Source organism: Nelumbo nucifera, chromosome 5 (genome assembly GCF_055504915.1).
Source record: "Nelumbo nucifera cultivar China Antique chromosome 5, China Antique-T2T, whole genome shotgun sequence".
Lineage (NCBI taxonomy): Eukaryota > Viridiplantae > Streptophyta > Magnoliopsida > Proteales > Nelumbonaceae > Nelumbo > Nelumbo nucifera.
In genome coordinates this window covers 42,547,920-42,574,751 of record NC_142653.1, presented here as the reverse complement: position 1 = coordinate 42,574,751, position 26,832 = coordinate 42,547,920, and the positions used below count along the sequence as shown (strand labels likewise).

General features: G+C 37.4%; 1 protein-coding gene across 3 annotated transcripts; it reads left to right on the top strand.

Moving 5' to 3' along the window:
• Positions 1-260: 260 nt before the first annotated feature.
• LACS9 (long chain acyl-CoA synthetase 9) lies at positions 261-26,832 on the top strand. Of its 3 annotated transcripts, XM_088887619.1 has the most exons (13): positions 264-557; positions 748-817; positions 2,177-2,729; positions 3,072-3,152; positions 5,291-5,563; positions 13,042-13,173; positions 13,280-13,453; positions 13,588-13,817; positions 14,244-14,361; positions 19,650-19,781; positions 19,891-20,025; positions 20,104-20,310; positions 26,428-26,832. In XM_088887619.1, exons 3-13 carry the CDS (start codon positions 2,283-2,285, stop codon positions 26,593-26,595), a joined length of 2,097 nt encoding a protein of 698 aa, XP_088743745.1. In that variant the 5' UTR covers positions 264-557; positions 748-817; positions 2,177-2,282; the 3' UTR covers positions 26,596-26,832. The 3 variants fall into 3 exon arrangements, with proteins under 3 accessions (XP_088743746.1, XP_088743745.1, XP_010242787.1); XM_088887620.1 differs by lacking the exon at positions 748-817 and having other exon boundaries at positions 261-557; positions 25,481-26,832; XM_010244485.3 differs by lacking the exon at positions 748-817.

Genomic DNA, 26,832 nt, shown 5'->3' with positions numbered 1-26,832 from the left:
GTTCACTTGTAATTGATTAATATCTTGACCGTACTTCTCAAACAATCCAAACCATTCAATTAGTGGGCCAGGTACTTAAACCAATCAGGGCGATTCACGATTAGGGCTGACCTAAAGACACACATCACATCATCCACAATTAATACGTGAGTCGCCCTGATTGATCACCATGCGGACTACATGTGTATATATCAAAATTCATGGGTGGATTTGATTGGTTGATACTTTTTCCATATCATTTCTTTTCCGCATCATACATTTTCACTAAAACAAACCCAAAGAAAATCAAACTCGTAGGGATTATCAAATCTCAAACTCCAACCTCCGACACTCGCGATGTCTCCGCCTCATTCAGTACATCTTTATTTACAAGTATAAAAGCAGCATGATTGGATCTAAGGGTTTTCATAGACGTTCCGCTCTCATTGATAGAAAATACAAAAAAAAAAAAAAAATTCCCAGAGTATTCTATCTACTCTCTGAATGGTAATGCAGGTCTTTTGAATTGGATTGGTTGCATAACTCTGCTTTCTGATCCCAGGATCTGTACTTTGAAGGTAATTGTTAGGGTTTTCTTCTTGTTTAGTGCTGGATTTTGGTGGGTTCGGTTTTTTCTTGTTTATTTGATTTATATTTATATTACTCACTAATATGCTGTTCTTCGTCAAAGCTTCAATTTTGATTTTTTTCCTGCAGTATTGATGTTCCTGTACATTCATTTAAGTTCTTGTTTCATTCCATTTCTAGGCGTTGTAGTAATGAGCTTTAGAAGTATTTCAAGTTTCAAGCTTCTGTATTCAATTTAGTGGTGGAGATGGTACTTTGACTGACACACTACACAGTGGGATATATTCATGTGTTGATTCATGCCTTGTGGTTGTCAATAGTTTTAACACGTTTCATGGCGTTTCCGGCTGTCAATGTATTGTTCATTTGGTTCTTGCTCGGCTATATGCTTAGGCTATTGCCGCTGTTCTGAGGTTTTGGTCGTTATTTGACTTGTTTCTTTCAGATAGTCCTTGCATTGTTAGGATTGCTCTGCGAAAAACTAATATAGCATGATAAAGTGATGCATGTTGGAGTATCTAAAATGATGCATATGCACGCCAATTTTTTGAAGATTGATATATGCTGATTCTGATTTTTATTCTGTTCAATAAAATGAGCTAACAAATAACAATGGGTCATCTGTGCATTTTCTTCTGATGGACTTGGTCACTTGGCACCATTTGGTTATCTAATTTCATTGAATAGATAATTCCTCTTATTGTCTCATGTGATATGGTTCATTATGTTTAAGGTAGTTCTCTAATTTCATTAATAGTTTACCAATAAGGATCATTTGGTTAAGTGCATTATTAAATAGATATTTCTATTATTGTTGGTTCAAGTGGTTATGATTCATTGTGTTAAGTTTATTAGTTAGGTAGGTGCATCATTATTTTTCTCTAATTTTGTTTGTAGAGCATTCGTTTTCATGGAAAGTGTCATTCTCCCCAAGGTTTAAAGTATCGATATGTAAAAAAAAAAAAAAAAAAAGAAAAGTATCACTACTTGAATACACACAATATGCAACCTTGCGTATCATGTGTGTTGATATTTTAAACCTTGTTTCTCCCCTTGCTCATCACGACTATTAGCTCTATTCAAATCAACAGAGCCTTATCCCAACTATATGGGGCTAGCCACAAAAATCCTTTTCCTATCAAGGGACATATTCTCTGTTGCTTAGTCAGGCCATATACTAATTCTATATTGCATTGGTGCTAGTGCTACACATTTTGAACCAGTATCAATTATAGTATCAAATTTCTCATCTTAGTGTATGAAATGCTGATACAAGCTACTAGGGTGTACTACTGAGACCATCATGTACATGTGATAATGACTTGGTTGAATCCACTATGAATGGCCAAATTGACCAGGTAATACTATCCTAGTGCTGGCTAGTTTGGACATTGAAACTGAATTTCTTATATCTCATTTAATTTTGTATTGTCGTTCATCAAGAATCAAAATGATTCATGTTGAAAATGGTTGCTAGAAGATCAATTATGGTTCAACAGCTAGTTAGGATACATAAACAAGGGTTTTTCACTACAACTTCTTTGATTTGATTCTATTCATTACACAGTAGTTCTTTTTCCTTTTGATAAGCCTGTGGTTTCTCTTGCAGATTCTATTTGGAAGTTTTGCATGGAAATGACTTGCTATCATTTCAGTCCTAAAGAGTGCGGTTGGTAGGTTCTGCTATACCTGGGAATTATAAGCATAGTGAAAAAATGGGTCTCTATATTTTTGGAATCCTTGTTCCACTTGTAGCTTCTCTTTTTCTTTGGAATACAAAGAGTGGAAAGAAGAGGGGATTACCTGTTGATGTTGGTGGGGAACCTGGATATGCAATCCGAAACTATCGATTTACTCACCCTGTCGAAACAGCATGGGAGGGCATCTCAACAATTGCGGATTTGTTTGAACAGTCATGCAAGCAGCACAGTGACAGGCGCTTACTTGGAACTCGGAGGTTAATTTCAAGGGAGACAGAAGTATCTGAAGATGGCAGATCATTTGAGAAGCTTCATTTAGGAAGCTATGAGTGGCTTAGCTATGGTGAAGCTTTTGAAGCTGTTTGCAACTTTGCTTCTGGTTTATTGCAATTAGGGCATGGAAGAGGAGAGCGAGCTGCAATCTTTTCTGATACATGTGCAGAATGGTTTATTGCACTACAGGTGCTAATATCATACATGCAGATAAAATTTAGATATTTTATGCTTCTGTTGCATATTTCTTTTTTTGATAAGTCTTCTGTTGCATACTATTGATTAGTGACTTTTATATATCTAATTTTTTCCTTACAATCTTCTGCTAATTCACTGAATTTAGAATACTTCTTATATTCTAGAGAATGTTTTGTTTTGCTTCTTTATGGTGGCCTTGAATTCCTTAAAGGCATAGGTTATGGTGCCTCTTAAACCTTTCAATTGTTAAAATGATTTCAATATAGCAATTCTTTATTAGCTGATAATCTATGCACAATTTTTTAAGATGGTACTGTGGTTTTCATGGACCAGGGATTCTTCAGGTGCAATATCACTGTTGTCACCATATATTCATCTCTAGGGGAGGAGGCTCTTTGTCACTCATTAAATGAGGTTCGATTTTTTTACCTATCTTACTCTTCGCACTCTATAAATTGGACATTATTTTGATATTTGTGCACACCATCCTGTACTATTTACGTAATGTCAATTCATTTTTATTTGATAAGGTATATAACTAAGATGCAAGATATGGCTCCAAAATTATCATCTTAAAAGCTAGTTTCAACTATGACATACAAATAGGAAAAAACTATTACGGTCCAACAAGTTTTAAAAAGAAAAGTTCAAGGTCTCTTATCATCAGATGAATTTTGAGTTAGTCATGATCTGGGTCCCATTTTCACATTATTTCAAACTAACTCTTTATCAATACAGAGATTCTTTAGTTAATTGTAAGACGAGTACAATCATCTACCTAGCTGGGGCAGAGAAAGATGGGCCTCTCAAGAAACTAGGTTCACTCTAGACACCACAGTTCTAGTTCTCTATCCGTAGTCTATATTTGTTCTTCCATTCTCTATCCTAATTTTCTAATAAGTTCCCCATACTCAACACTGTATTTTCTACCACAAAATCAATTAAAATGCCCTTCCTGGAGGACCTGGACCAATAACTTTCCTTTTCTTGGACTGTCACCTCATAGTCCCATACAGCAAGTGGACAAGTCAATATTATCCCATATCACACCTTGTTAGTAGCTCCTTGCTCTTCTTGGACCTATGTGTATTTCTTATTGTCAGCAGGGGATGGAGCACACAATTAGACCTCTATAACTCAGAATCCTTAAACTCTTTATAAAAAACAAAGTTCCAAAAGGACTTTTGGATATGCCCATGGAAGCAAAAGAAGTGGGAAGATCATGAATAATGGAGATACAGTGAAGGAAACCTATGATAAAGGGTGAGAGGGTGGCAAGAATCCTCTGCCAGAGATTTCCAGAATCTTGCCTTGTTCTCTGAAGATTCACTCTTTCCTATAAAGTGGGAATGTTATTTTGGTTGGTCTTTCCACAGAGCGTAGATGTATGTTGCATCACTTAGATACATTGTATTTTCTTGTTCTGCAGATTGTTTGTCATGATTGTTTTTGATTTGAAACTTTTCCAATAATGCTAAAGATTGAAATCCATGGTTAGCCTAAACCTAAAGGGATGTTTTCATGTTTTCAAGCCTAGGGGAGATGGGTTTTGCAAAAAATTAGTTCTCTACCAAGATATACCAGTTCTCCTGAATGCAGATTTGTTTGTTCCTAAGGCTGTGTTTGGTTGCAATGCAAATAAATTTGCACTGGTTCAAAAACCATGGCTGTGCAAATGATTTGAGTGTAAATTCTGACCTATTTTTGTTTCAAATATTAGCTTATTTTGTTTGATTACGATACAAATGAAGTAAATTAAGACATGAAGCAGAATAAAGTAAAATCCAAGACAAACTTAAACAAGAATTTGCATTTTTTACATTTGCACTCCCATGAATTTGTACTAGTGCAAATAAAATTGCACTGCAACCAAACACAGCCTAATTATTGTTTAGTGACTTTTAAGTATGGCCATTTTCCCCTTAAAAGCATTGATGTTTTTCTTTATTGAGAACAATCAACCTTAGATACTTTAATCCAATCTCAGGAGGATTAGTTATATGTTTAATGTCATTCCCGCCTAACATGTGAATCTTATCTAAATATCATGACCAAATTTCTAGTTTTGATACCACTTGAAAAGGTTGTCCAGATTATTGTTATTAACTTATGGAAACAATTTAATTCACTGTAATGAACATGGTTCAAAGTATTGATACACTGATATGGGGGGTTTGACTCACATGCTCCCTATTTTTTTTATATCTTTTCAAAATTTTACAGGGAATCAGTCTTAGCAAGGCCTACCCCTTGACAATATTAAAAACACAAAATACTTCGTATTTAGTGTATCAGAGCGGGGCTGATATGATAAGATACACTCGATAGTCGTACACCCCGATATGTGATGAAATTTTGAACCTTGGTAATAAACTGATTTAAAGTCTATTTGTTAGCAGAATCATTGATATTTGATCCTCTTATCTGTGTTAATTTTACGTGTACATATCAAACAATCATATAGGAAGCAAAATCAACCTTACTCTCTTCAACTTCTATGCTTTTATTATCTCGGATGCTTTATCTAATTATTTGCTTCCTTTGGTTCCCAGACAGAGGCTACAACTGTGATTTGTGGACGTAAAGAACTGAAAAAACTTGTAGACTTAAGTGGACGACTTGACACAGTGAAACGTGTAATATACATAGAAGATGATGGGGTCCCATCTGAAGCTTCATTGATTGAGAGGAGCACTAATTGGGTAGTTTCTTCTTTTCAAAAGGTGCAGGGACTTGGCCGAGAAAACCCTGTTGGTGCATATATGCCTGTTTCATCTGACATTGCAGTTATAATGTATACAAGTGGGAGTACTGGATTGCCTAAGGTTGGTTGATGTATCTAATTTCTACTGTTGTAATTTTTTGATTTTATTCTGATTAAGGTATGCATTTATATCTTCTATAAGTGGCACATTTTTGCGTATAGAAGAGGTCATGTAAATATCAGACTTGTGTCCATATCATCCAAACATCATGATGATGCCTCTGATTTGAATATATGTATCTTAGTTTGTCAGATTTTGCCAACTTCTTTAATCCATAATTAGTGCCCAGAACCTCCCAGGGGTGGGGGTACATTTTAAATGAATTCCATGATTTAGTGATTTTAGAGTGGTTGCTAGTGATTCATCCTCTCAATAAATCAGGATTGTGATCAAAGGCAACTTGGAACCTCTTTATGTTCAAAGTAATAGTTTCTTGGAAATGGCAAAGCACTTTGCTTAAATGCAGTTGCTTGGACTTTATATATTTATGTGTTTTATAGACTTATTTATTGCAATTTCTTTCTTAATATCTACCATTTTTCTCACCTAATCTTTCACTTTCTTTTATGGACTCTCTCTCTCTCTCCCCAAATGGTCAAATAGATAAGTCTATCTTTTCCAATTTTTGGAGGAAAGACTTGATTACACTTGCCAAAAAAATTGAATGGTTATGTGGTAGGATGTTGGCCGTTTATACAGTAAGAGAGTAAAGACCAGCTTCAGTGGTGGACTTCTTGAAGGGGTGGAGGGTGGATGGTTTAAGCAAGAAAGGCAAGATGGTATGAACATAATGCCTGATAATGTGTTCTTGGGGTATTTGGCAGGAAATAAACAGGAAGATTTTCCAAAACAAGCAAGTGAGCCAATTTTCTTTAACCTTTTTTTTTTTTTCTTTAATGCAACAAAAGAGAGGAGTCCTTTGTTTAGGTGAGAAGATGGAGGTGTGAGTTGGTGTTCAAAGCAAAGAAGTTCATTCTGGAAGAAGGAAAAAGTTGAAACCAACTGGTGTTGAAGGTCCAAGAAGAAGGGAAGGCTTCTATCTTCTTAATTGGAGAAGTATTACTATGGATGAAAGGCTTTGTTGATGGGGCACTTTTCTCTGTCAAGAGTGATGGTTAGAAGAGCTCCTTGGAACTCTCAAGAAGGAGGTATCAGGTGGTTTTGAAGTGTAACCAAAAAGGTTGGTATGTAGAGGCCACAGAGTACTTCGGCAACAACAGAAAGGATCAGGTTGGAGGCTGATTGCACAGAAGCTCCAAACCTTCTTGTTGTTGAAAGAAAGTTTACCTATAGACACTACAACTTCTGGGGCCCCTCTTGAAACTCTTCCTAAAGGCACTTCTCTCTAGGAAATGACAATGCCTGGGGACATTTCAAAGGAAGATGCCTAGCAAATTGATCTGGTTGCTAGTTGCAGTAGAGCCTGGAGGTTGTTCATGGAAGCTGATAGTAGAGGTGCTTGGTAGAGAAGACTGATTGTTAAGGCAGAAAAGCATGTGTTGGACTGGAAAGTAATAGTGGGAGTTATAAAGAGAAAACTAAGGTGGCATCTGATATATCTGTGTTTCCTTTTGATGACAGTAGTGCGACTTTGGACATTGGGGAGAGGCTGGTTAAGTTTAGAACAGTTGAGACAGACTTGGGGTTGGTTTTAATTGAAAATTGGTCTTACTCCTGCAATAGTAAGGAGTTTACTGATGGAGCTTTCTTTCGAATTGAAGCTGGTTGGCTGTTCACTCATTGGAAGAAGACTTCACATTGACAAGATCGTAAAAGATTTGGGAGGTTTTCTGTTGATCTGGATGGCCAGGGTGAAGACTGAGAACGTTCCCAGGTCGGTTGGCATTCTGGTCGGTGGATGGTGCAAGGTCTGGGTAGTAATAGAAGTTGAAGCGTCTTTTTGGAGTGTAGGGCTGGAGGTTGAAGAAGATGCTGGTGTGGCAGGTGGGTGTACACGTGGCACAAAAGGAAGGGAATAAGAATTAATGTAAGTGATTTTTTTTTGGGGAAAAGGAACAATTGAAGCTCGGGAGCCAGGTTAAGGTGGGTCTGGAAAAGAAAAGAATTCAAATAATTTTGAAATGAACTTAGAAAAGGCAGGCACGCAGTCTTATGTTGGGATTCTTAAAACGACCGTTTCAGATCTGATTGGGGGTCCAACCCATATTAAGTTGGAAGAGAAAAAGTTTGTGGGCCCAAGTAAATCAGACTCAATGGGAATTGTTTCAAGCAGAGAGGGTGACTCGGTTGGAAGCTCTAGTGAACTGGTTGTTATTGGAGGCTATTGCTCTTTTAAGTGGTCATGTGAGTCGTCGTGACCTAAATTTGACACAGGATGGCAATTACTGTCTCTCTTCGTCCTGTCTCGATGGGGCTATTTATGTGCAGTCTTCCTCTCACCTAAAATCGTCTCTCTAGTGGAATCCCAGGTTAGAGGTGACTTCTTCTAACTCCTTTGAAGCAGCAGCGTCTGATCAGCTGAACCCCAGGTATGTTAGGAACAGATCATAGGATATTGAAGTGGTGGATAGGATGGATGGACTGTGAACAGTTTGAGAACGATGAAAGTGTCTCTGATTCAGAGATCGGATCATTGGCAGGCAACATAGACCAAAGAAAAATAGTGGAAGAGAATTCGGAGGATGATTTCAATACTATTTTGTTGTTCAAGGAAGAAGGCATCGATATGAAATCCCAGTCTTCGAATGTGGCAGCAACTGGTAGTGGCTAAAACCAGGCTGAGTATGATGAGGTTGTTGGGATGGGAAACCAAAATTCAAATGAGGTGATACCAGAACAAATTGCTTCTGTTAGATAGGGTGTTTGAAAGGGATTGGTGGAGAATCATCTAAGGTTGAGTGAAGGGACATTGGAAGGGGACAAGTGACAGAGTCTTGGGACTAGACAAAGTGTTAAATCTATTAAGGAATGCTCCCCAGCAGTAGCACCAACTTGCAGGCCCAAAGCTGATGAACAAGAAAAGTCTTTGGTCCATCCTGAGACGTCTGAGTCTCTCCCATCACTGCAATCAAGCACCCCTGTCAATATGATTTTGGCTACTAACCCTTGCTCTGTGCCTGTTAATCCTACTCTCGGTTCCTGGGATACCATTGCTCACCATGGGCTTCTATTACTGTTGGTCTAATTTGTTTTGAATATTGGGTCATTTTTGCTAGGGTTTTGATCCCACCTTGTGTTTAACAGTCCTAAAACATTCCTTTTTTGGACTGTCATCAATTTAAATCTTCTGTATTAAAATTTTTGCAGTTTAATCACATTCTGTTTTGTGAAATATTACTTCAGTATTATATTTGAACTATATCTGATTTTAGTTGGGTAGTTAATCACCAATTCTTCTACTCTTTAGCATTGATTTCAGTATTGTGAACCCTTTTTTGAACTGTGGTTGTAATCTGGAATGGCTGAGATGGCTGATATTATTCCTGTAAAGTTTGATGGAACTAACTACAGCATGTGGAAGTTGCATTTTGATTTCTTTGTTGAGGGAAAAGGTTTGTGGGATATTTGAATGGAAAGGTCACTAAGCTAGATGAGACAGATGCCAAGGCTTATTCACAATGGAAGCTGGATAATGGAAAATTAGTCTCCTGGATACTCAGTTTGGTGGTATCTCATATTGCAGTACCCATGAGAAGAATGCATACTGCCTATGAGATATATGTGTACTTGGAGAATGCATATCATCAATCCAATATATGAAGACAATATCAGATTGAGTCTAAGTTTTTTGCTTATTACCAGAGAGATAGGAAGATTCAAGAATATTATGCTGGTTTCCTTGACTTGTGGCCATAATATGAACTTGTTCATATAAAGCCTTTAGACTCTGCAGAATGTGTCAAGTATCTCCAGCAGCACTTTGAGAAGAGGAAGGTGAATCATTTTCTTATGAGATTGAGACCTGAATATGAAATAATCAGGTCTAATATACTGAGTAGAGGAACTCTTCTAGATTTGGATTCAGTGATGGGTAAACTTTTGAGGGAAGAGACTGGACTCCTTACTGCTGCAAGTATTGATGGGAAATCAATGGATTCTGGGGTTGACATTGCCTTTGTTGTTCAAGGGAGTAAGAGATTTGGTGATAAAGACTTCTCAAAAACTTAGTGTTACGAATGCAAGGGATTTGTACACATTGCTTCCCATTGCAAGAAGAGGAATGTTTGCACCTATTGTAAATAGCATGGTCACATCATTCCGAACTGTCCGTTAGGCCATCTAAGGGTGTTCAGAAGAAGAACCAGCCACATGCATATCAAGTGACTGAGGGACTATAGTACTACAATACATTAAGTAGTTTTGTAGTCTTGTTCTTTTCTTATTCTTTGAATTTCTATTTCATCCCCTCTAAGGGCTCTTTTGTATTTCTCTTTTCTTTTTTATTCTTTTAGCCCTCCAAGGGCTTTTCTGTAATTATTCATATTATTAGATATATATGGCTCTTTGGGGTAGGGGTCAGTCATCAGATTAGTGATGCATGATATATGTTCTTCAACACTATTCTTGCCACCCAAGGTTGAAAATGTCGATGTTGGTGGAAATGTCGGTCATCCGAGTATAAGAAACATGTTGGAAATTTTGGAAATATCATAGGGAAATATTGTAAAAATTATAGACATGGTGGAAACATTGTAAAATATGCAAAATATAGAATGATAAAAGAAGCATAGGCACACCTTTTTAAACTATTATCTTGTTCCAAATCACTAAACAAAGCTAAGAAACTAAGGTTATAGACAAAAGAATATGTTCTAAAGTTGCCCTGTAAACCATTCAGAGCTTTATGATAGAATGAGTTAAAGCAAAATTTGAACTCCAGAAAATGTATATGGTTGTAATCATGGTTTAAAATGTCCCTAATTTCCCTAATATTTCCATGACATATTTCCATTTCCATGGGTAGCGACACGAAATTTTACTAGAATCGACATTTCCCCAATGAAGACTACCAACACTATGTGGAGTACAAGAGATAGTTTCCATGACATATTTCCATTTCTACTTTCATGGGTAGCAACATGAAATTCTATTAGAATTGACATGTTCCCCAGTGAACACTACTAGTACTATGTGGAGTACTCGAGATAGTATTATAACATAAGTAGGTAACAAATATTGTAGGTATGTGAAGTAACAAGTTATTGTCCACCAAACTTGCATGATTACCACTTTGAACTAGCTCAATATTCATTTCAAACATGAAGTCAAATATTAGTTTTTGTTTGTGTAATAGATTATTTGGTTAATCTATTACAACCATTTACATTTTTTATGAATTTAAATTTTGCTTTAACTCATTCTATCATGAAGTCTAAATCTTAATGTTTATAGGGAAACTTCATAGTGTATTCTTTGGTCTATAACCTTAGTTTCTTAGCTTTGTTTAATGATTTGGAACAAGATAATAATTTAAAAAGGTGTGTCTATAGTTTTCAAGGCACCAAGGCGAACCTAAGCGACAGGGGAGTGCTTAGTTGCCTTGTTGCCTAGGCGGGCGCCTAGGCCTCACTTAATGTTTAAAAAGAAATAAAATAAAAAGGGGTGGAACCCCTACTTTTGTTGTTGAAATAGAAATAACAGAAGGGTGGAGCCCCTATCTTTCTTCTAGAAAAAGAAATGGACCTGTGTTTTTTGTTCCAGAGGAGGAGAGGAGGACGAAAGAAGGGCGGAGACCCTGTTGTTGTTCAAAAAAAGAAGGGGTGGAGCTCCTATTTTTTGTTCCAAAAAAAAAAGAAAAAGGAGGGGTGAAGCCCCTGTTTTTGCTCAAAAAAAGAAAAAGAAGGGGTAGAGACCCTGTTTTTTGTTCCAGAAGTAGAAGACGAAGAGAAGAGGAGGAAAGAAGGGGCAGAGCCCCTGTTTTTGTTCCAAAAAAAAGGAAAAAGGAGGGGCGGAGCCCATATTTTTGCTCAAAAAAGAAAAAGAAGGGGCAGAGCCCCTGTTTTTTTGTTCTAGAAGTAGAAGACGAAGAGAAGAGGAGGAGCTAAGAAGGGACGGAGCCCTGTTTTTGTTCCAAAAAAATAAAAAAAATCGCTTGAGACCATATGGCATTTGGGTGAGGCAAACCCCAAAAAGCGCCTACATGCCTAGGCGCCTGATATTTCTGACATTTCCGACATGTTTCTTATATTCGGATCATTGATATTTCCATCAACATTGACATTTTAAACCTTGCATTTTATCACCTATTGGAGTTAATCCTAGGTTCCTTTAAATGACTTCATTTTCTGACCCTATTCTTTCTAGTTTTTCCACTCATTTTTTTGATCAATAACTTCGGAACTTATTAGTTATCATAAAAAACAAAGAGAAGTGCAAATGTACAAATTCTCTTTTGAAGACAAGGTGTTTTATCTCTCCACTGGTTTTTCCACTCATCCATCTCAGAACACGCATTTCTGCAACTCATTTTTGGACATGTTGTTCATTGATGGCAATTTTCCTTTTTGATCAATTTATAGAATTTTCCTTTTAATACAAGGTATATGATGACTGGATAATAATTTAATAATTTGGAACAAAACAATGTTGAAGAAGTAATTAATGACTCACTGCAGTGTGGGAGATGAAATTATGGAATGCAGATCATATTAGATTCATCAATAACAAGAACAAAGCTCCTTGTTGAGAAGTTTTGTTTTTTTTTTTTTTTAAATAGATAACAAGTGATTTTATTTATAATGTGGAAATAAAAAGAATACAAAGGCTGCGAAAAGAGGGATCCATCGTACCATACCTAGGATCATGTTAGATAAGGATGTGTGTGCACTAGATCCAGAATGTAAAAAAGGCCCAAATCTGAAGCACCAAGCAAAAGAAAAACAAAGTATCAATTTCTGACAATCTTATCAGATTACCTTGATTGGTGTTGTTTATGCCCTTGAAGTGTTTTAGTTCCACAATTCAGTTCAATGAGTAAACAAATGCACATGCAAATTCTAAATAAATTAAGGGATTAAGTTTCAATTGTCTCTATGCTTGGGTCTTGAAGAATTGTGTAGGTCAGTAAAGGTGGATGTGGTAACAATATATGCATAACCTCTTTTGTCCTACATCAAATGCCACATGAAAAAAATCTCTGCATACACAAGAACCTGAGCCTTTTCCACCTAACTATTTTATACAGGCTCATACTAAATTACTGCCAATGCTTTAGCTTGTCTGTTTAAATCTACCACGAAGTGCTCTTATGCACCATGCCATTTTCTCTTCCTGGCGTAAAATGTTAATGAAAACTATTTTCTGACCTTTACTGTTTTTATGCTGATCTATATTATAGAAACATAGATTCTGCATGTATAACCTGTCAGTGGAAATTTGCAACTATTTCCTATAGTTTTTATGGTGAGTCTGTTTGACTGCAAATGACTATATATTACATATTTTATTTCTTTCATTAATTTACCCAAAATTCTCTAGTATACTGATTCATTGTTGTTTCTAAGTTGTAACATGCAAAAGTGATTTAAATCTTAATGCTGGGTTGGAGGTTATCTTACATTCAGATTTTATAACTATAGGGAGTAATGATGACACACCGGAATGTCCTAGCTACAGTTTCTGCTGTCATGACGATTGTTCCCGGTCTTGGAAACAAGGACATTTATTTGGCCTACCTTCCTTTGGCCCATATTCTTGAATTAGCAGCTGAGGTATACATTATGAGCTAATTTGATTTTGCAGCTAAAGTAGTTTAAAAATTGAACCAATTTACACTCAAGGTTTTTGTCTGAATCAGTATCAGTTTTTGTATTCTAGAATTTACTTGCAGCTGTTGGAAGTGCCATAGGATATGGATCTCCATTGACTCTTACTGATACATCAAACAAGGTAAAAAAAGGTACAAAAGGAGATGCATCTGTGTTGGGGCCAACACTGATGACTGCAGTGCCTGCCATCCTTGATCGTGTTCGAGATGGAGTGCGAAAGAAGGTTTGTGAATATTGTGACATGCATGTGTTTCTCTTTACTTTTTGTCCTCTTCTTTTTGTTTCCTTTTTCTTGGCTAATTTGGTTTTTGAGAACAAGGGTAATTGCATGTTTGCTGATTTTTTTTAGTGTGTCAGGTAGATGGAAAGGGTGGACTGTCCAAGAAACTCTTTGATTTTTCATATGGGCGTAGGTTGTCTGCAGTAAATGGTAGTTGGTTTGGAGCATGGGGACTAGAGAAGCTTCTATGGGACTTTCTTGTATTTAGAAAGGTTCGGGCAATTCTAGGAGGTCGTGTTCGTTTTCTTCTTTCTGGAGGGGCTCCTCTTTCTCCTGATACACAAAGGTTCATTAATATATGTCTCGGGTTAGTATTCCCTAAAAGAGTTTCACTGTTCCTTATGAAGAAAGAAAGTTTGCATTTTCATTTTTATATTGATTTGAGCTGGTATTTTATTTGAGAGAGCATTTTGGATGAGAATTCAAGACAAATAAGTTGTATAAGATCAGGTAGAATATCAAATTCCAAAACATTGTAGATTGATGATCAAATGACAAAAACATTTAATAGAAAGGAGTTATAAATGGACGCCTCTTGATTTTACTATATCTCCATTTGTGAGATACATTTGATGCAGATCAGAATTCCAATTACATTCAATGCTTAAGTTATTCTTTCTTACATGTTTTTTTGAGCTAAATTGTGTTGTGGAATCTACAATTTGATTCTCAAATGATGTTATGGTTGTGATCTTTCTGCTACAGTTTAATCAAAGAATGTTTTCATTTTCAGTGCTCCAATTGGGCAAGGGTATGGGCTAACTGAGACTTGTGCTGGTGGGACATTCTCTGAGTACGATGATACATCTGTTGGTCGAGTTGGAGCGCCACTTCCTTGTGCTTTTATCAAGGTAAGAAATGTAGGGAGATATTCTATTTCACAAGTTTTCATCAAGAAGAAACTTTGACAAATATGTAATTTTCTCCTTGGGAATTCAAGTTTCCTACTTGTAGAATTTCATAGGAAAACACTTAGGTGATGAAATGGCATAACAGAAGTGACTTTAATAGCTGAAAGTTAGGCTTCGCCAGGGTTTGAAGGGCTGAATGTTAATTGCTCAACTGAAGAAAGCCTTGTCCAAACTATATGGGATTGGTTCTATGAATCTTGTTCTGCCGTTCTGCTCTATTTAGTTTCACATCCATTGTTAAATTATGGGCTCTCATATCATTTCTAACTACTTCAATTGCTGTTCTTTTTGTCCTTCCCTTAGCTCTTCTAGATCCTTCAACTTTCAATAGATTACTTTTACTAGTTTTGTAGATGGTCTTCTATGTAATGACCAAACCATCTTGGTCTACTTTCCTTCATTTTGTCACGTATTGTAATTACTGGATTTCTATGAATATGTTCAAGTGTAATTCTATCTTTTCTAGCATTTCCATTCATCCATCTCAACATTCAAAACTCTGTGCCAAACTCAAATTTTAGATGTGTTGTTTCTTGATTGACCAATGCTTAGCTCTATATATCATTATTATCACTGCCCTTCTATCACTATATAAAAATTTGTCTTTTGTTTTCTCTTGTCATATAGTTTTCTGGATGCATCCACAAAATGAGAGATTTCCTATGGGAATTGGGTGACTCAAAAAAGGACCATCGACTAAAGTAGGAAGTAGTTTCTAGTAAGTGGGAACAAGGGGATTAGCCATTGGTAATATTAGGTTAAGAAGCTTAGCATTGCTTAGAAAGTGGTTGTGGAAGTTTCCCTTAGTGCTTGATAGTTTGCGGCACTTGGTTGTAGAGAGCATACATTGTTTGGTAGCCATTGGTTGTGGATGGGATGCTGGTATTGACCTAAGGGCTTTTCATTTTTTCTCCTTGGAAAGCGATTGTTGGAATCTTGCCTGCCATTCAATCGTTCATTAGGTATGATGCGTGCTTAGGTAACAAAATTCTGTTATGGGAGGATTTTTGGATTGGGAACACTCCCATAAAGGATAGGTTCCCCGTTTTGTATTCCCTTTCTTTAAATAAATTCAAGGTTATTTCCTCCTTATGCGGGTCTAAAGGATCTTGGGATTTGGGCCTAAGGAGAGGTTTGAGGGATTTAGAAGCGATTTGTGTAGACAAGATGTTTTCTTTGTTATCTTTGCTTTTCCTAGATCAGTCTTGTCTGGTTAGTAGAAGTTGGTCGGAGTCCTCCTTAGGGTTTTTCTCTTGGTCCTCATTCTTTAATGCTTTAGTTAGTCTACTTTTGTTCTTGTTGTTTTTCCTATTAAAGAAGTGTGGTCTACTTTTGTCCCAATAAAGGTTAGGGATTTTTGCTGGGAACTGGTTCTCCAAAAGATCAATACTATGGACATATTTCAAAGAAAAGGGCCAAGACCAGTGCCTATCCCCTAATGTCTATAGCCTTTGCTTCAAGAGTGGTGACACGGTGAGTTGGTGACTCATCTACTAATATCCTGTCCTTTTGTTTCTTATTTATGGGACTGGTTCTCTTCTCTCTTTGGTTGCATGTGGAATCCTCCTTGTGTGTGCTAAGCCTTTTTGACCCTAGTTTTTTCAATTAACCAAAGAAAAGGGGTAGGGTGATGTGGAAAATAACAAGAGTAGCTATTATTTGGTTGGTTTGGGTGGAGAGAAATAACGGGATTTTCCAAGGGCAAGAAAAATACAAGGAAGCACTTGGTGAGGGCATTGCCATCAAAGCTATACATTGGTTGAAAGTTTTGTAACTTTTCAAGGACTTGTCCTATGATGACTTAATCAGAGGTTGGAGTGCTATAGCTACTTCCTCTTTCTCTTCTCCTATGGTTTAGGAGAGTTGGTCCCCACCTCTATAGGCTAGAGTGAAATTGAATGTTGATTGAAGTTCTCTAGGCAACCCAAGTCCTTCAGGAATTGGGGGATTCATTAGAGATGAGGAAGGAAAAGTGCTAGCCCTCTACTCGGGTCCGATTGGGATGAGAGACTCTCTATGAGCAGAAATAAAGGCTTCAAGGTCTTAGATTGGCAAAACAGTGGGAAATGCAACAACGAAAACTTCTCAGTGGAAGTATGTGCTAGATCTTCTTACTGATACTAGAAAACTTGGTGCTAAACTGCCTCTAGCCCTATTGATGTGAATCATAAACTCATAGCTAATGATGGAGAACTTTTAGCTGGCAAGGGAGTGTTTCAGAGGTTACTGGGGAAACTTCTTTATCTATGTATGACTCGTCCAGACATTTCATATGCTGTGAGTGTCATCAGCCAGTTCATGCATGCTCCCAGAGACACACATGGTTGTTGCGGAAGGGTGTTATGCTATCTTAAGGGAATCCCTGGGAAGGGTATATTATTTGCTAAACATGGACACATGAAGGTAGAAGCATATACAAATGTTGATTGGGCAGGAAATGTGGATGGCAGGAGATCCAATCAGGATATTGTGTTATGGTAGCTGGAAATATTGTTTCTTGGAGAAGCAAAAAGCAGTTAATGGTTGCTACATCTTCAGCTGAGGCAGAGTATAGATCTATGTTCATGAATGCCTCAACTTACCCTAATAAAATCAACTTTGGCAAACCTACCAATTTACTTCCTTTCTACCTTCAAGATCCCCACGTGTGGCTTTTAAACTGGAGAAATTAATGAGGGATTTCTTATGGGAACCAGGGGATACAAAGAAAGACCACTTGGTGAAGTGGGAGGTGGTCTCTAGAAGTAGAGATAGTGGAGGGTTGGGTATAGGAAACATAAAGCTAAGGAATACAGCCTTGTTGGGTAAGTGGTTATGGAGACTACCTCTGGAACAGGACAACTTGTGGCACAAAGTGATAGTGAGTATACACGGGGTGGCAGAAAACGGGTGGGATACTGGTCTTGACCCTAGGGCATCCCGGTCATCTCCTTGGAAAGCTATCCATGGCGTTTTACCCTCATTTCTTCCGCTTATCAGACTTGATGCTTGTGCAGGGAATAAAGTTCGATTCTGGGAAGATGTCTGGTTTGGGGATGTCTCCCTCAAAGATAGTTTCCTGTCCATCTACTCTCTTTTGTTGAATAAAGAAAAAAACATTTCCTCTGTCTTATCTGAATGGTAACTCTTGGTATTTGGGTCTGAGGAGGGGGTTGAGGGAGTCCGAAATGGGTATGGTTGATGATCTGGTTGCCTTTCTTAATACTCTGTTCCTTGATTAGTCTTGCTTGGATAGTAGAATTTGGTCAGCCTCTCCTTCTGGGTTTTTCACTAGTGCTTCTTTTTACAATGCTCTTCTCCATTCATCTAACTTGGCAGGAACCTTCCCAACAAAGGAGGTTTGGTGTAACCTTGTACCCCCAAAAATAAGGGCCTTTTGCTGGGAGGTAGTACTCCAGAAAATCAACACCTTAGATATGCTACAAAAAAGAAGGCCAAACTATTGCCTTTCACCCCACGTGTGTAGCCTCTGCTTGGCCTGTGGTGAGACCATTACACACTTATTTATATCCTGTCCTTTTGTAGCCTTTGTTTGGAATTGGTTTTCCTCTCTCTTTGGATGCAGGTGGACCCCTCCTTTGGATGTAGTAAGACTCTTTGATCCGAACTTCTTTAGACCTCCAAAGAAGAAGGGGAGAGTAATGTGGAGAGCAACAAGAGCAGCTGTTTTGTGGTCAATCTAGGAAGAAAGAAACAATAGGATCTTCCAGGATTCTGAAAGATCTAAGGAGCAAATCATTGACTGCATATCTACCAAGGTCATTCATTGGCTTAAAATATCCCCTTTATTTAAAGATTATTTAGCTGATGATTTGTTTAGAGGATGGTACATTGTGGCAAACTCTTCCTCATTGAGGTCTGTGTTAAAGGAGCAATGGATCCCTCCTGCACATCAATGGGTGAAGCTGAACTTCGATGGGAGTTCCTTAGGAAACCCAGGTCCCTCTGGGGTGGGAGGAGCTTTCAGAGACAGGGAGGGCAGACTGGTTGCACTGTATTCAGGTCCGATAGGTGATGGAGACTCTTTGAGAGCAGAAATTATAGCCTTGCTACAAGGTCTAAGAGTGGCTAAACAATGGGGCTTACACCAAATTGAGGTAGAAAGGGACTCTAAACTATTAATTGGGTGGTTGCAGTCACATAACTTGGGGGCCTGGGTACATCGACAATTCATGAGGGAAATAAACTGCTTAGCAAGGGAGGTTGGGCCACTGTTCAAGTGGAAAAGGAGGTCAGCGAATGGACTAGCCAACACCCTTGCAAAGCAAGGAACTTTCAGGGAAAACTTGTTTTGGGCTGTTCTGTAATCAGAAAGTGCTTTTCTTGGGGTAAACACACTTGACTGGGTGGTGACAATGTATTCTCTTAATATGTCTAATGAAAGTTACCGTTTCTGATAAAAAAAATGCCTCAACTTAACTCCAAACTTCATGATTGGTTTTATTATAATAATTTATTAACCTTTCTGAATGGTAGCTAAGGGGAAAATGGTGCTTTGATTAGTTGAAAGTGTGACAGTAAGTAAATGGACTAAATTGATACTAAATACCATGGATGGATAAACATAAAATCAATATTTTAACCTTTTACAACCACAAGTTTTAATTGGGTATTGGTCATTAGTGCTTAAGATAAGTTACTCCCTTTAATTATTCAGGTCTAATTTTAACAGCCCATCAAAAGATATTTTTTTTTTTTATGATTGTTAGATACATCTGCCTACTTTATTATTGTCAATTTACTTTCCTAAATGCTGGAAATCAAAATTGCATCCTGTTATTATCTATTATAAATTGCTAAGAACAAACATAATGTATGTTGCTTTATGATTGTCATATTTACATATATAAGATGAAACAGATGCTAGATGATATCATGGTTGTATTTCTTATCATCATTGAGGGATTTATATCTTACACAAGCTCTCCTTGACGAGAAAAGACATTAATATGCATCAATAAGGCATGCATAGTTAGTTTCTTCTTTTTGTCATGATTATCACAGTCAAGCACATGGTTTCCTGGTCTCTTTCTGTTCTCCTTATCCATCGTGATCTATTTTTAATGGATACAGTAAAATATTTCTTTATGTTCTGTGATGAATTTTTTGCTGAAAATTGTTTAGTCTAATTTTATCATCTTGCACCGAGTGTTTTATTTAGTCATTCTTTCATTACTTCTCTTGTTTAGTATAACTTCAAGGATATTTAATCAGATTTTGAATTGCAGTTGATTGATTGGCCTGAAGGCGGATATTTAACTAGTGATTCACCAATGCCTAGAGGAGAAATTGTTATTGGTGGACCAAATGTTACAATAGGGTATTTCAAAAATGAAGAAAAAACAAATGAAGTTTATAAGGTAGAGTCTCAAAGTTTTGCACGAGTGTAATTCATTGGTGGGGATACCTGCCGAAAAAAAATTTTACATGCAGTACATTGACCATCTGTTAAATGTATTTGTGATGAAGATTGATGAGAGCGGAATGAGGTGGTTTTACACTGGTGACATCGGGCAATTTCATTCTGATGGTTGCCTTGAAATAATTGACCGTAAAAAGGATATTGTGAAGCTTCAACATGGAGAATATGTATCTCTTGGGAAGGTATGGATGCTTTTAGTGTTATTTCTTTTTATTTTTTTAATATATACTTCTGTCAGATAATGACCTTTTGTCTTACAGGTGGAGGCTGCTCTTATCACAAGTCCTTATGTTGACAATATCATGTTGCATGCCGATCCATTTCATAGTTACTGTGTTGCTCTTGTAGTTGCTTCACAGCACACAGTGGAAGGTTGGGCTAGGATGCAAGGAATAATTTTTAATGAGTTCTCTGAATTGTGCCAGAAAGAAGAAACCATGAAGGAAGTGCATGGATCACTTATAAAGGTTTGCATATGAAATCAGAATTTCCCATACTAAGTAAATTGGTTTGATGAAAATCTTTTTCTTGTTGAATTGTTGATTTCTTTTTCTAGAGCCTAGTGGTCATTCTTGCTATTCTCCGTGTCTAGGTTGTTATATCTTAGAAATCAATCAGCATAGATTTAGAAAATGGTCTACATGTTAAATAGCCATTATTTTTTTAGGGAAAATTATAGATAGGTACCCTGTACTTTTGGGGCAATGACACTCAAGGACCTAAACTAAATAAATATCAACTCAACTCCGGCCATTAGCATTCTGGCAGTTTTCTTTTAAAATGCCAAAAGTATCCTTCATTTGAACACCTCGTCTAAACTTCATTTCTATTCTTCTTCTTCTTCTTCTTCGGTCGAAGCCAGGTTAATGGTTTCAAAATCCAGAATTTCAGACTGCTAAGAAAGTTACAAATTTCTCCTAGTCATTTTGGTCTTTACTATACATTGAAAAGATGAAGAAGATGACGGAGCCATGATCTCCAATGAAGTCTCAACCCCAGATAAGCTTCCTCAACCACCATGAAGAAAGCTTCTGTAGTTGCCGTCATGCCTGGTTGCTTGACGCTTGTTGCAACCTCCCAAATAAAATCCAATTCACAACGATGAAAAAAATTATTCTTTTCGTTGAAAAAGGTTGTTTTTGGTTTATATTTCATTAACTGTTATTCCATACTAGAGAGAGAGAGGTCATCATCTTTGAAAGGAGGAGATGGTGGTAGCAGTGGGAGAGAGCATTCAGCCCAGTAACAGCTGATCTCCTGTTATCTCTGCCAACAACTGCAGCAGGTCCTCTGCTCTGAGAGCTTTTCGTATGAAGACCCATGAACCGAGACTGCTCTTCCAAGGTCTCTTCATCAAACAGATTTGGCAATCTATATATTTTCCTCTTGTAAGTCAAGAGATGAAAGTAACTTTCCTTCCCTACTTGTTCTCATTCACCACCAAAAAGGTTGTTTTTGGTTTATATATCCTTAAAATGTTATTATCATACCAGAGAGAGAGGTCATCATCTTTGAAAGGAGGAGATGGTAGCAGTGGGAGAGAGCATTCAGTCCAGTAAAAGCTATCTTCCTTTATCTCTTCCAACAACTGCAGCAGGTCCTCTGCTCTGAGAGCTTTTCATATGAAGACCCATGAACCAAGAGTACTCTTTGAAGACCTCTTCAACAAACGAATTTGGCAATCTATGTATTTTCTTCTTGTAAATCGAGACATGAAAGTGGCTTTCCTTCTCCACTTGTTCTCTTTCACCACCTCTCTTCCATTTGTAAACCCTCCTGAAATCACTCAGCATGTTGTCCCACTTCGTCCCAGCTGTCTTTGCATCTCTTTGAACTCCATGTCAGTTGAGAAATTCTGCCACCTCTCAATATTTCTCAGCCCTAGTCTTAACCCCTAGAAGAAGGCATGGAGACCAGATTGCCACCATCACCAAGGACCAACACCACAAGAGCAGTGGGTCCGTTCAGGTTCATCTCTCTATCTGAATTCAACTCCACCACCACCACCTTCAACCTGAACAGAGCCATCCCCATTGAGAGCTCCGTAAATGGGGTTGAGTATTTGTCAATGTGTTTGGAGAGTAAAGACACTAAGAAGTTCGTAATTTCCAACAAAAGCTCCTGGTGTCTTTTTTGTGTTGACAAAGTTTAGGCAAGGGTGTTTTTAGTCTTTTCCTCTTCTCTTTGTACTATCTTTGTATTTGGGCACCCAAGTAGGGGCCTCCTTGTAATTTCTTGTTTCAAAATATAAATTGCCTTTGAGGGTGTGAACAGTAATTAAAACACACCACTTGACACATTCCTCTTCTTCTTCTTCTCTCTCTTTCTTTCTTTCTTATACAAACCCTAGATTTACAACACTAGTTTCACAACTTGGTATCAGAGCAGGTAAAGGCACTTGGGAATACCTTTCCTGTTGGCTCTCTTCTACGAGATGATGCAGCCAGATGATGTCAGCAGTCTGTATAGGTGTTGGCGACAGTACATGAATCCTACATGGCTTGATTCGCCTTGATTTTAGAAGATTTTTGGTACGACTTTTGTCTTTGTTTAAAGCTTCTATGATTTTTGTCCGTCTTTCGCAAAAGTACTTTTATGAAAGTACTTCTATAAAAGTGCTTTCATAAAAGTATTTTCATAAAAGCACTTTTACACAAAAGTGCTTTTGTTAAAGTACTTTTGTAAAAGTACTTTTGTAAAAGTACTTTTATAAAAGTGCTTTTATGCTTTCATAAAAGTGCTTTCATAAATGTGCTTTTATGCTTTCATAAAAGTACTTTTGTAAAAGTGCTTTTGTGTAAAAGTACTTTCGTAATAAAAGTACGTTTACAAAATTACTTTTGTACTTTCATAAAAGTGTTTTCGTAAAAGTACTTTAATAAAAGTGCTTTCGTGTAAAAGTGCTTTCATAAAAGTACTTATAAGTGCTTTTATGCTTTCATAAAAGTGTTTTCGTAAAAGCACTTCATAAAGTGCTTTTGTAAAAGTACTTTTATAAAAGTACTATCGTAAGTACTTATCTAAAAGTGATTTTGTAAAAGTTCTTTTCATAAAATTACTTTGTACAATTGCTTTTGCAAGAGTGTTTTTGTATAAAATTGCATGCGAACATGAAAGGTATTAAAATTTATTTTATTTCACTTTCATTAACAAAATTAAATTTGGTAGTGGTTTGGAAGTGTAATGAAATGTTTGCACGCTAGGAGGTTTGAGTTCGAATCACTATAGCTTCTAGTTTTTGAGATCTGGCGAGTATAGGTAGAATTGACTTTGACCCAACCCATCTTGACCCTAATGGGTTTCTCGACCCATATTGATCCATCAATAGATTGGGTGGGTTGGGTGGGTCAAATGAGTTAGAGTCAAGATTGCTAGCCCTACTCAAAACTAACATATGGGGTGCACACTTCCCCATTAACAATCTTCTCTCTGATAAAGTGTTTGTCAACCTCAATATGTTTAGTTTTATCATGAAGAATTGGGTTGCCCTTGTTATCACAATACAAAGACATGGGGCTATCAATTTGAAAACCCAGTTCGCTCAACAAACTCTTTATCCACATAGCTTTAGCCACCCCATGGGACATTGCCCTATACTCAGCTTCAGCACTAAACCTAGCCACCACACTTTGTTTCTTGCTTCTCCATGTGACTAGGTTTCCTCCCACAAAAGAACAATACCCACTAGTGGACTTTCTATAAAAAATTGGTCCAACCCAGTCAGTATTTGTATATACCTCAACCTTCAAATGCCCATCCTTTTGGAATAGCAAACCAGCTCTCGGAAATTTCTTTAGATATTTGAGGATCCTCTCAGATGCCTCTAAGTGTGTGGTCTTAGGAGCATGCATGAACTAACTAAGAACAACGACGACATAAGCAATGTCTGGCCGGGTCATGGACAAATATAGGAGCCTTCCCACAAGTCTCTGGAATTGCTTTACATCCTTGATAATCTCACCACAACAATCACCCTATCTATGATTTGGATCAATGGGAGAGTCAGTTGGCTTAACCCCTAGTTTTCCTGAATCCTGTAATAGATCTAGGATGTATTTCCTTTGAGAAATGAAGATCCCCTTTTGTGAGTGGGCCACTTCAATTCCAAGGCTGGAATGAAGCCAAGGGCTAGCATTGAGAAGAAAGATGTAGTGTGTGAGTATTGCAAGAAACCAAAGGATACGAAGGACACTTATCGTGTCCTGAAAGCTACATTAAGAGCAATAATAATGGTAAGGAAAATAACAATGGCAAAGGTGGCGATGCCAATGTCACCTCTTCTAAGATTGAGAAAGGTTCCAACGATGAAAAATCAATAGGGGAACAACTTATAGGTTGCCAATGTAGAGTATGAGAAGTATAGCTAGGGCTATCAACAGGTTAGGCCTGGGTTGGGTATAGGTAGAACTGGAATAAACCCGACAAAAAATACTAAGGACCCTAACTGAACTTGACCCGATAGGGGTATGTAATTTTAGACCCATAACCAAACCGATCGATTCTCCAGACAATCGGGTCTAACCCGATTATAATAAACTTGCTGAAAATATATTATATATTAATTTATTTAATATATATATATATATATATATATATATATATTCAAACCGATAATAATCGGGACAATATATCAGGAACCAGAACCGACCCAATCTGTTTGGGTCATCGGGTTCATCGGGTTGGACCCAGCCCATTGACAACCCTAAGTATGTTTGACTCATCAACTACTTAGAATTTATCATTACAACTACTATCTCCTTAGGAAATGGTTCATCTTCTGCCTATGCTCATTTAGGTGTTCGTGTCACTGCGAATCATGCTTCTATCTTAGGTAATCGTAGGATTCCTTGGATAAAAGACTCTAGTGCCTCTGACCATATGACTAGTGTGTCTCATTTATTTTCTAATTACCAAGCTTTTATCTGGCCGAGACAAGATTTGTGTTGCTGATGGCTCTCATTCTCCTATCTCTAGCAAGGGGACATCAAAGCCTCAAATACCCTCACCTTATCTTTAGTCCTTCATGTTCCTAAGCTTAAAACTAAATACAAATTCCTTGAACTATAGTGTAACCTTTCTCCCTTCTTACTGTGTTTTTTAAGATATGAATCTTGGAAGGTGATTAGGAGTGGTCATGGGGCAAATGTGATATACTTGTTGGATTTTCCTGAAGAAAGTCACATATCACCTTGAAGAGCAAGCAGCCTTTGGTTCTAATGTGTCTAAGTTAGTTAATTGTATTGTGTTATGTCGTTATTGTTTGGTTCATCTTTCTTTATCTTTATTGAGTCCTAGGTTCTTTCTGAGTGTAGAATAGAACTTACTGAATGTCCTTGGGATAAGCTGTTGAAGTCTAGTGCATGAATTGTGGTAAATGTAAAAATCAGCTGATAAGAAGACTCAATATAGTTCCACTTTACTAAGTTCTAGTATGAATTTAAGGTACACTCACATATTGTTTAGTTATGTACTATGTTTTGCCTTGTTTTCTTCATGAATGGAACTAAAATGAAAATCTGCTTGTTAATGACTTCATAGTGCTGATTTTCAGAAAATAAAATAGTTGAAAACAAAGACCTTTCAATGTTTTTTTGATCAATAACCACAGAATTCATTAATATTGGAAAAATGTTACAGGGAAGAGGAGCTAAAGATTCTTAACTCCCCAGAACAGAAATACACATCTGATTTAAACACTCGGAACCTTACAATTGAGCCCAAAACCCAGAATTTCTAAAAACTCGTTGCCTAGCCAATCCATCAGCAAAGGAATTAGCATTTCTTTTAACCCAAGTACATAGGACTTCCATATCCTTAATGAGCCACTTGAATTTTCTTTTCTCATTGCTGTAGCTCCACATCTTGGAGGTGTCTTCTTTCAGCCAATCCACAGCAACCGCAGAATCTCCTTCTATAATCAGTTTCTTCACTTTAATTTCTTTGGCCCTTTGCACCCCTTCCAACATTGCTAACACCTCAGCCCTCAAGGAGTCTCCCACTCCATTTGGACTAGAGAACAAAGCTATTACATTACCTCTCTCATCCCTTAGGACCCCCTTAATACCTGAAGGCCCTGGATTCCCCATGCTACTGCCATCAAAATTTAGTTTAATAAAACCAGGAGGTGGAGGGTTCCACATGAGATTCAAAGTCTTCTTCCTTGTAACTGAGCTAGCAACTTCTTTCCACTTTCTTAGCAAATTGTTTGTTGAAAAATCTGTAAACTCTTTCATTGTCTTCAGCCAGTGTATTACTCTTATATGAGTCAACTCTACCATATTTTCCAAGCCTCTCTCCTTTTTCGAGAAGATCCTTGCATTTCTTTCCTCCCATAATGTCCAACAAACAGCTGCTCTCATGCATCTCCACATAATTCTTGATCTTTTCGTTGAGCATTCAATAGGTGAAGAGGAAAGCAAGCTTTGCAGACTAGTTGGAGGTGGCCACCTGCACCCAAATAAATAAGCAAACCAATCCCAAATATTTTTTGCCAAAACACAAGATATTATTAAGTGGTACCCAGACTCACCAACAAGAAAGACCTTTCAATGTCATCTTCACCATTTCATACTGTTCCTCTACAGGCTGCAAAGAATGCTCGCTTGGAGAAGTTCGAGACTCCAGCCAAAATTAAATTGCTTCCTGATGCATGGACTCCAGAATCTGGCCTGGTAACTGCAGCTCTCAAACTCAAGCGAGAAGTCATTAGGAAAGAATTTTCTGAAGAGCTCTCCAAGCTGTATGCATCTTGAGACTAAAGGCTAGTAACAGGCATTTTTGAATTTCGATAGGCCATGCAGCTTCTCATGGAGAATATGGCATCTGCAATCTAGTTTCATCTTCACAATTATATTACTTTAGTCAAGTGTTTATATTACTTTAGTCAAGTGTTTAATTTCTGTTTGTTTATTCTTGTTGGGAGATAACTTATCATTTTTGTCCTAACGCTTAAAAAATAATCGGAATGGAAGAGAAAGGACTTGCATTTC

What these genes read in the sequence shown, in the direction of transcription:
- LACS9 (XM_010244485.3), top strand. Translation starts at nt 2,283, where the DNA reads ATGGGTCTCTATATTTTTGGAATCCTTGTTCCACTTGTAGCTTCTCTT. An exon ending in AATGGTTTATTGCACTACAG is followed by an intron (nt 2,730 to 3,071) that starts GTGCTAATATCA and finishes TTCATGGACCAG; the next exon opens with GGATTCTTCAGGTGCAATAT. An exon ending in TTCCTTGTGCTTTTATCAAG is followed by an intron (nt 14,362 to 19,649) that starts GTAAGAAATGTA and finishes TTTGAATTGCAG; the next exon opens with TTGATTGATTGGCCTGAAGG.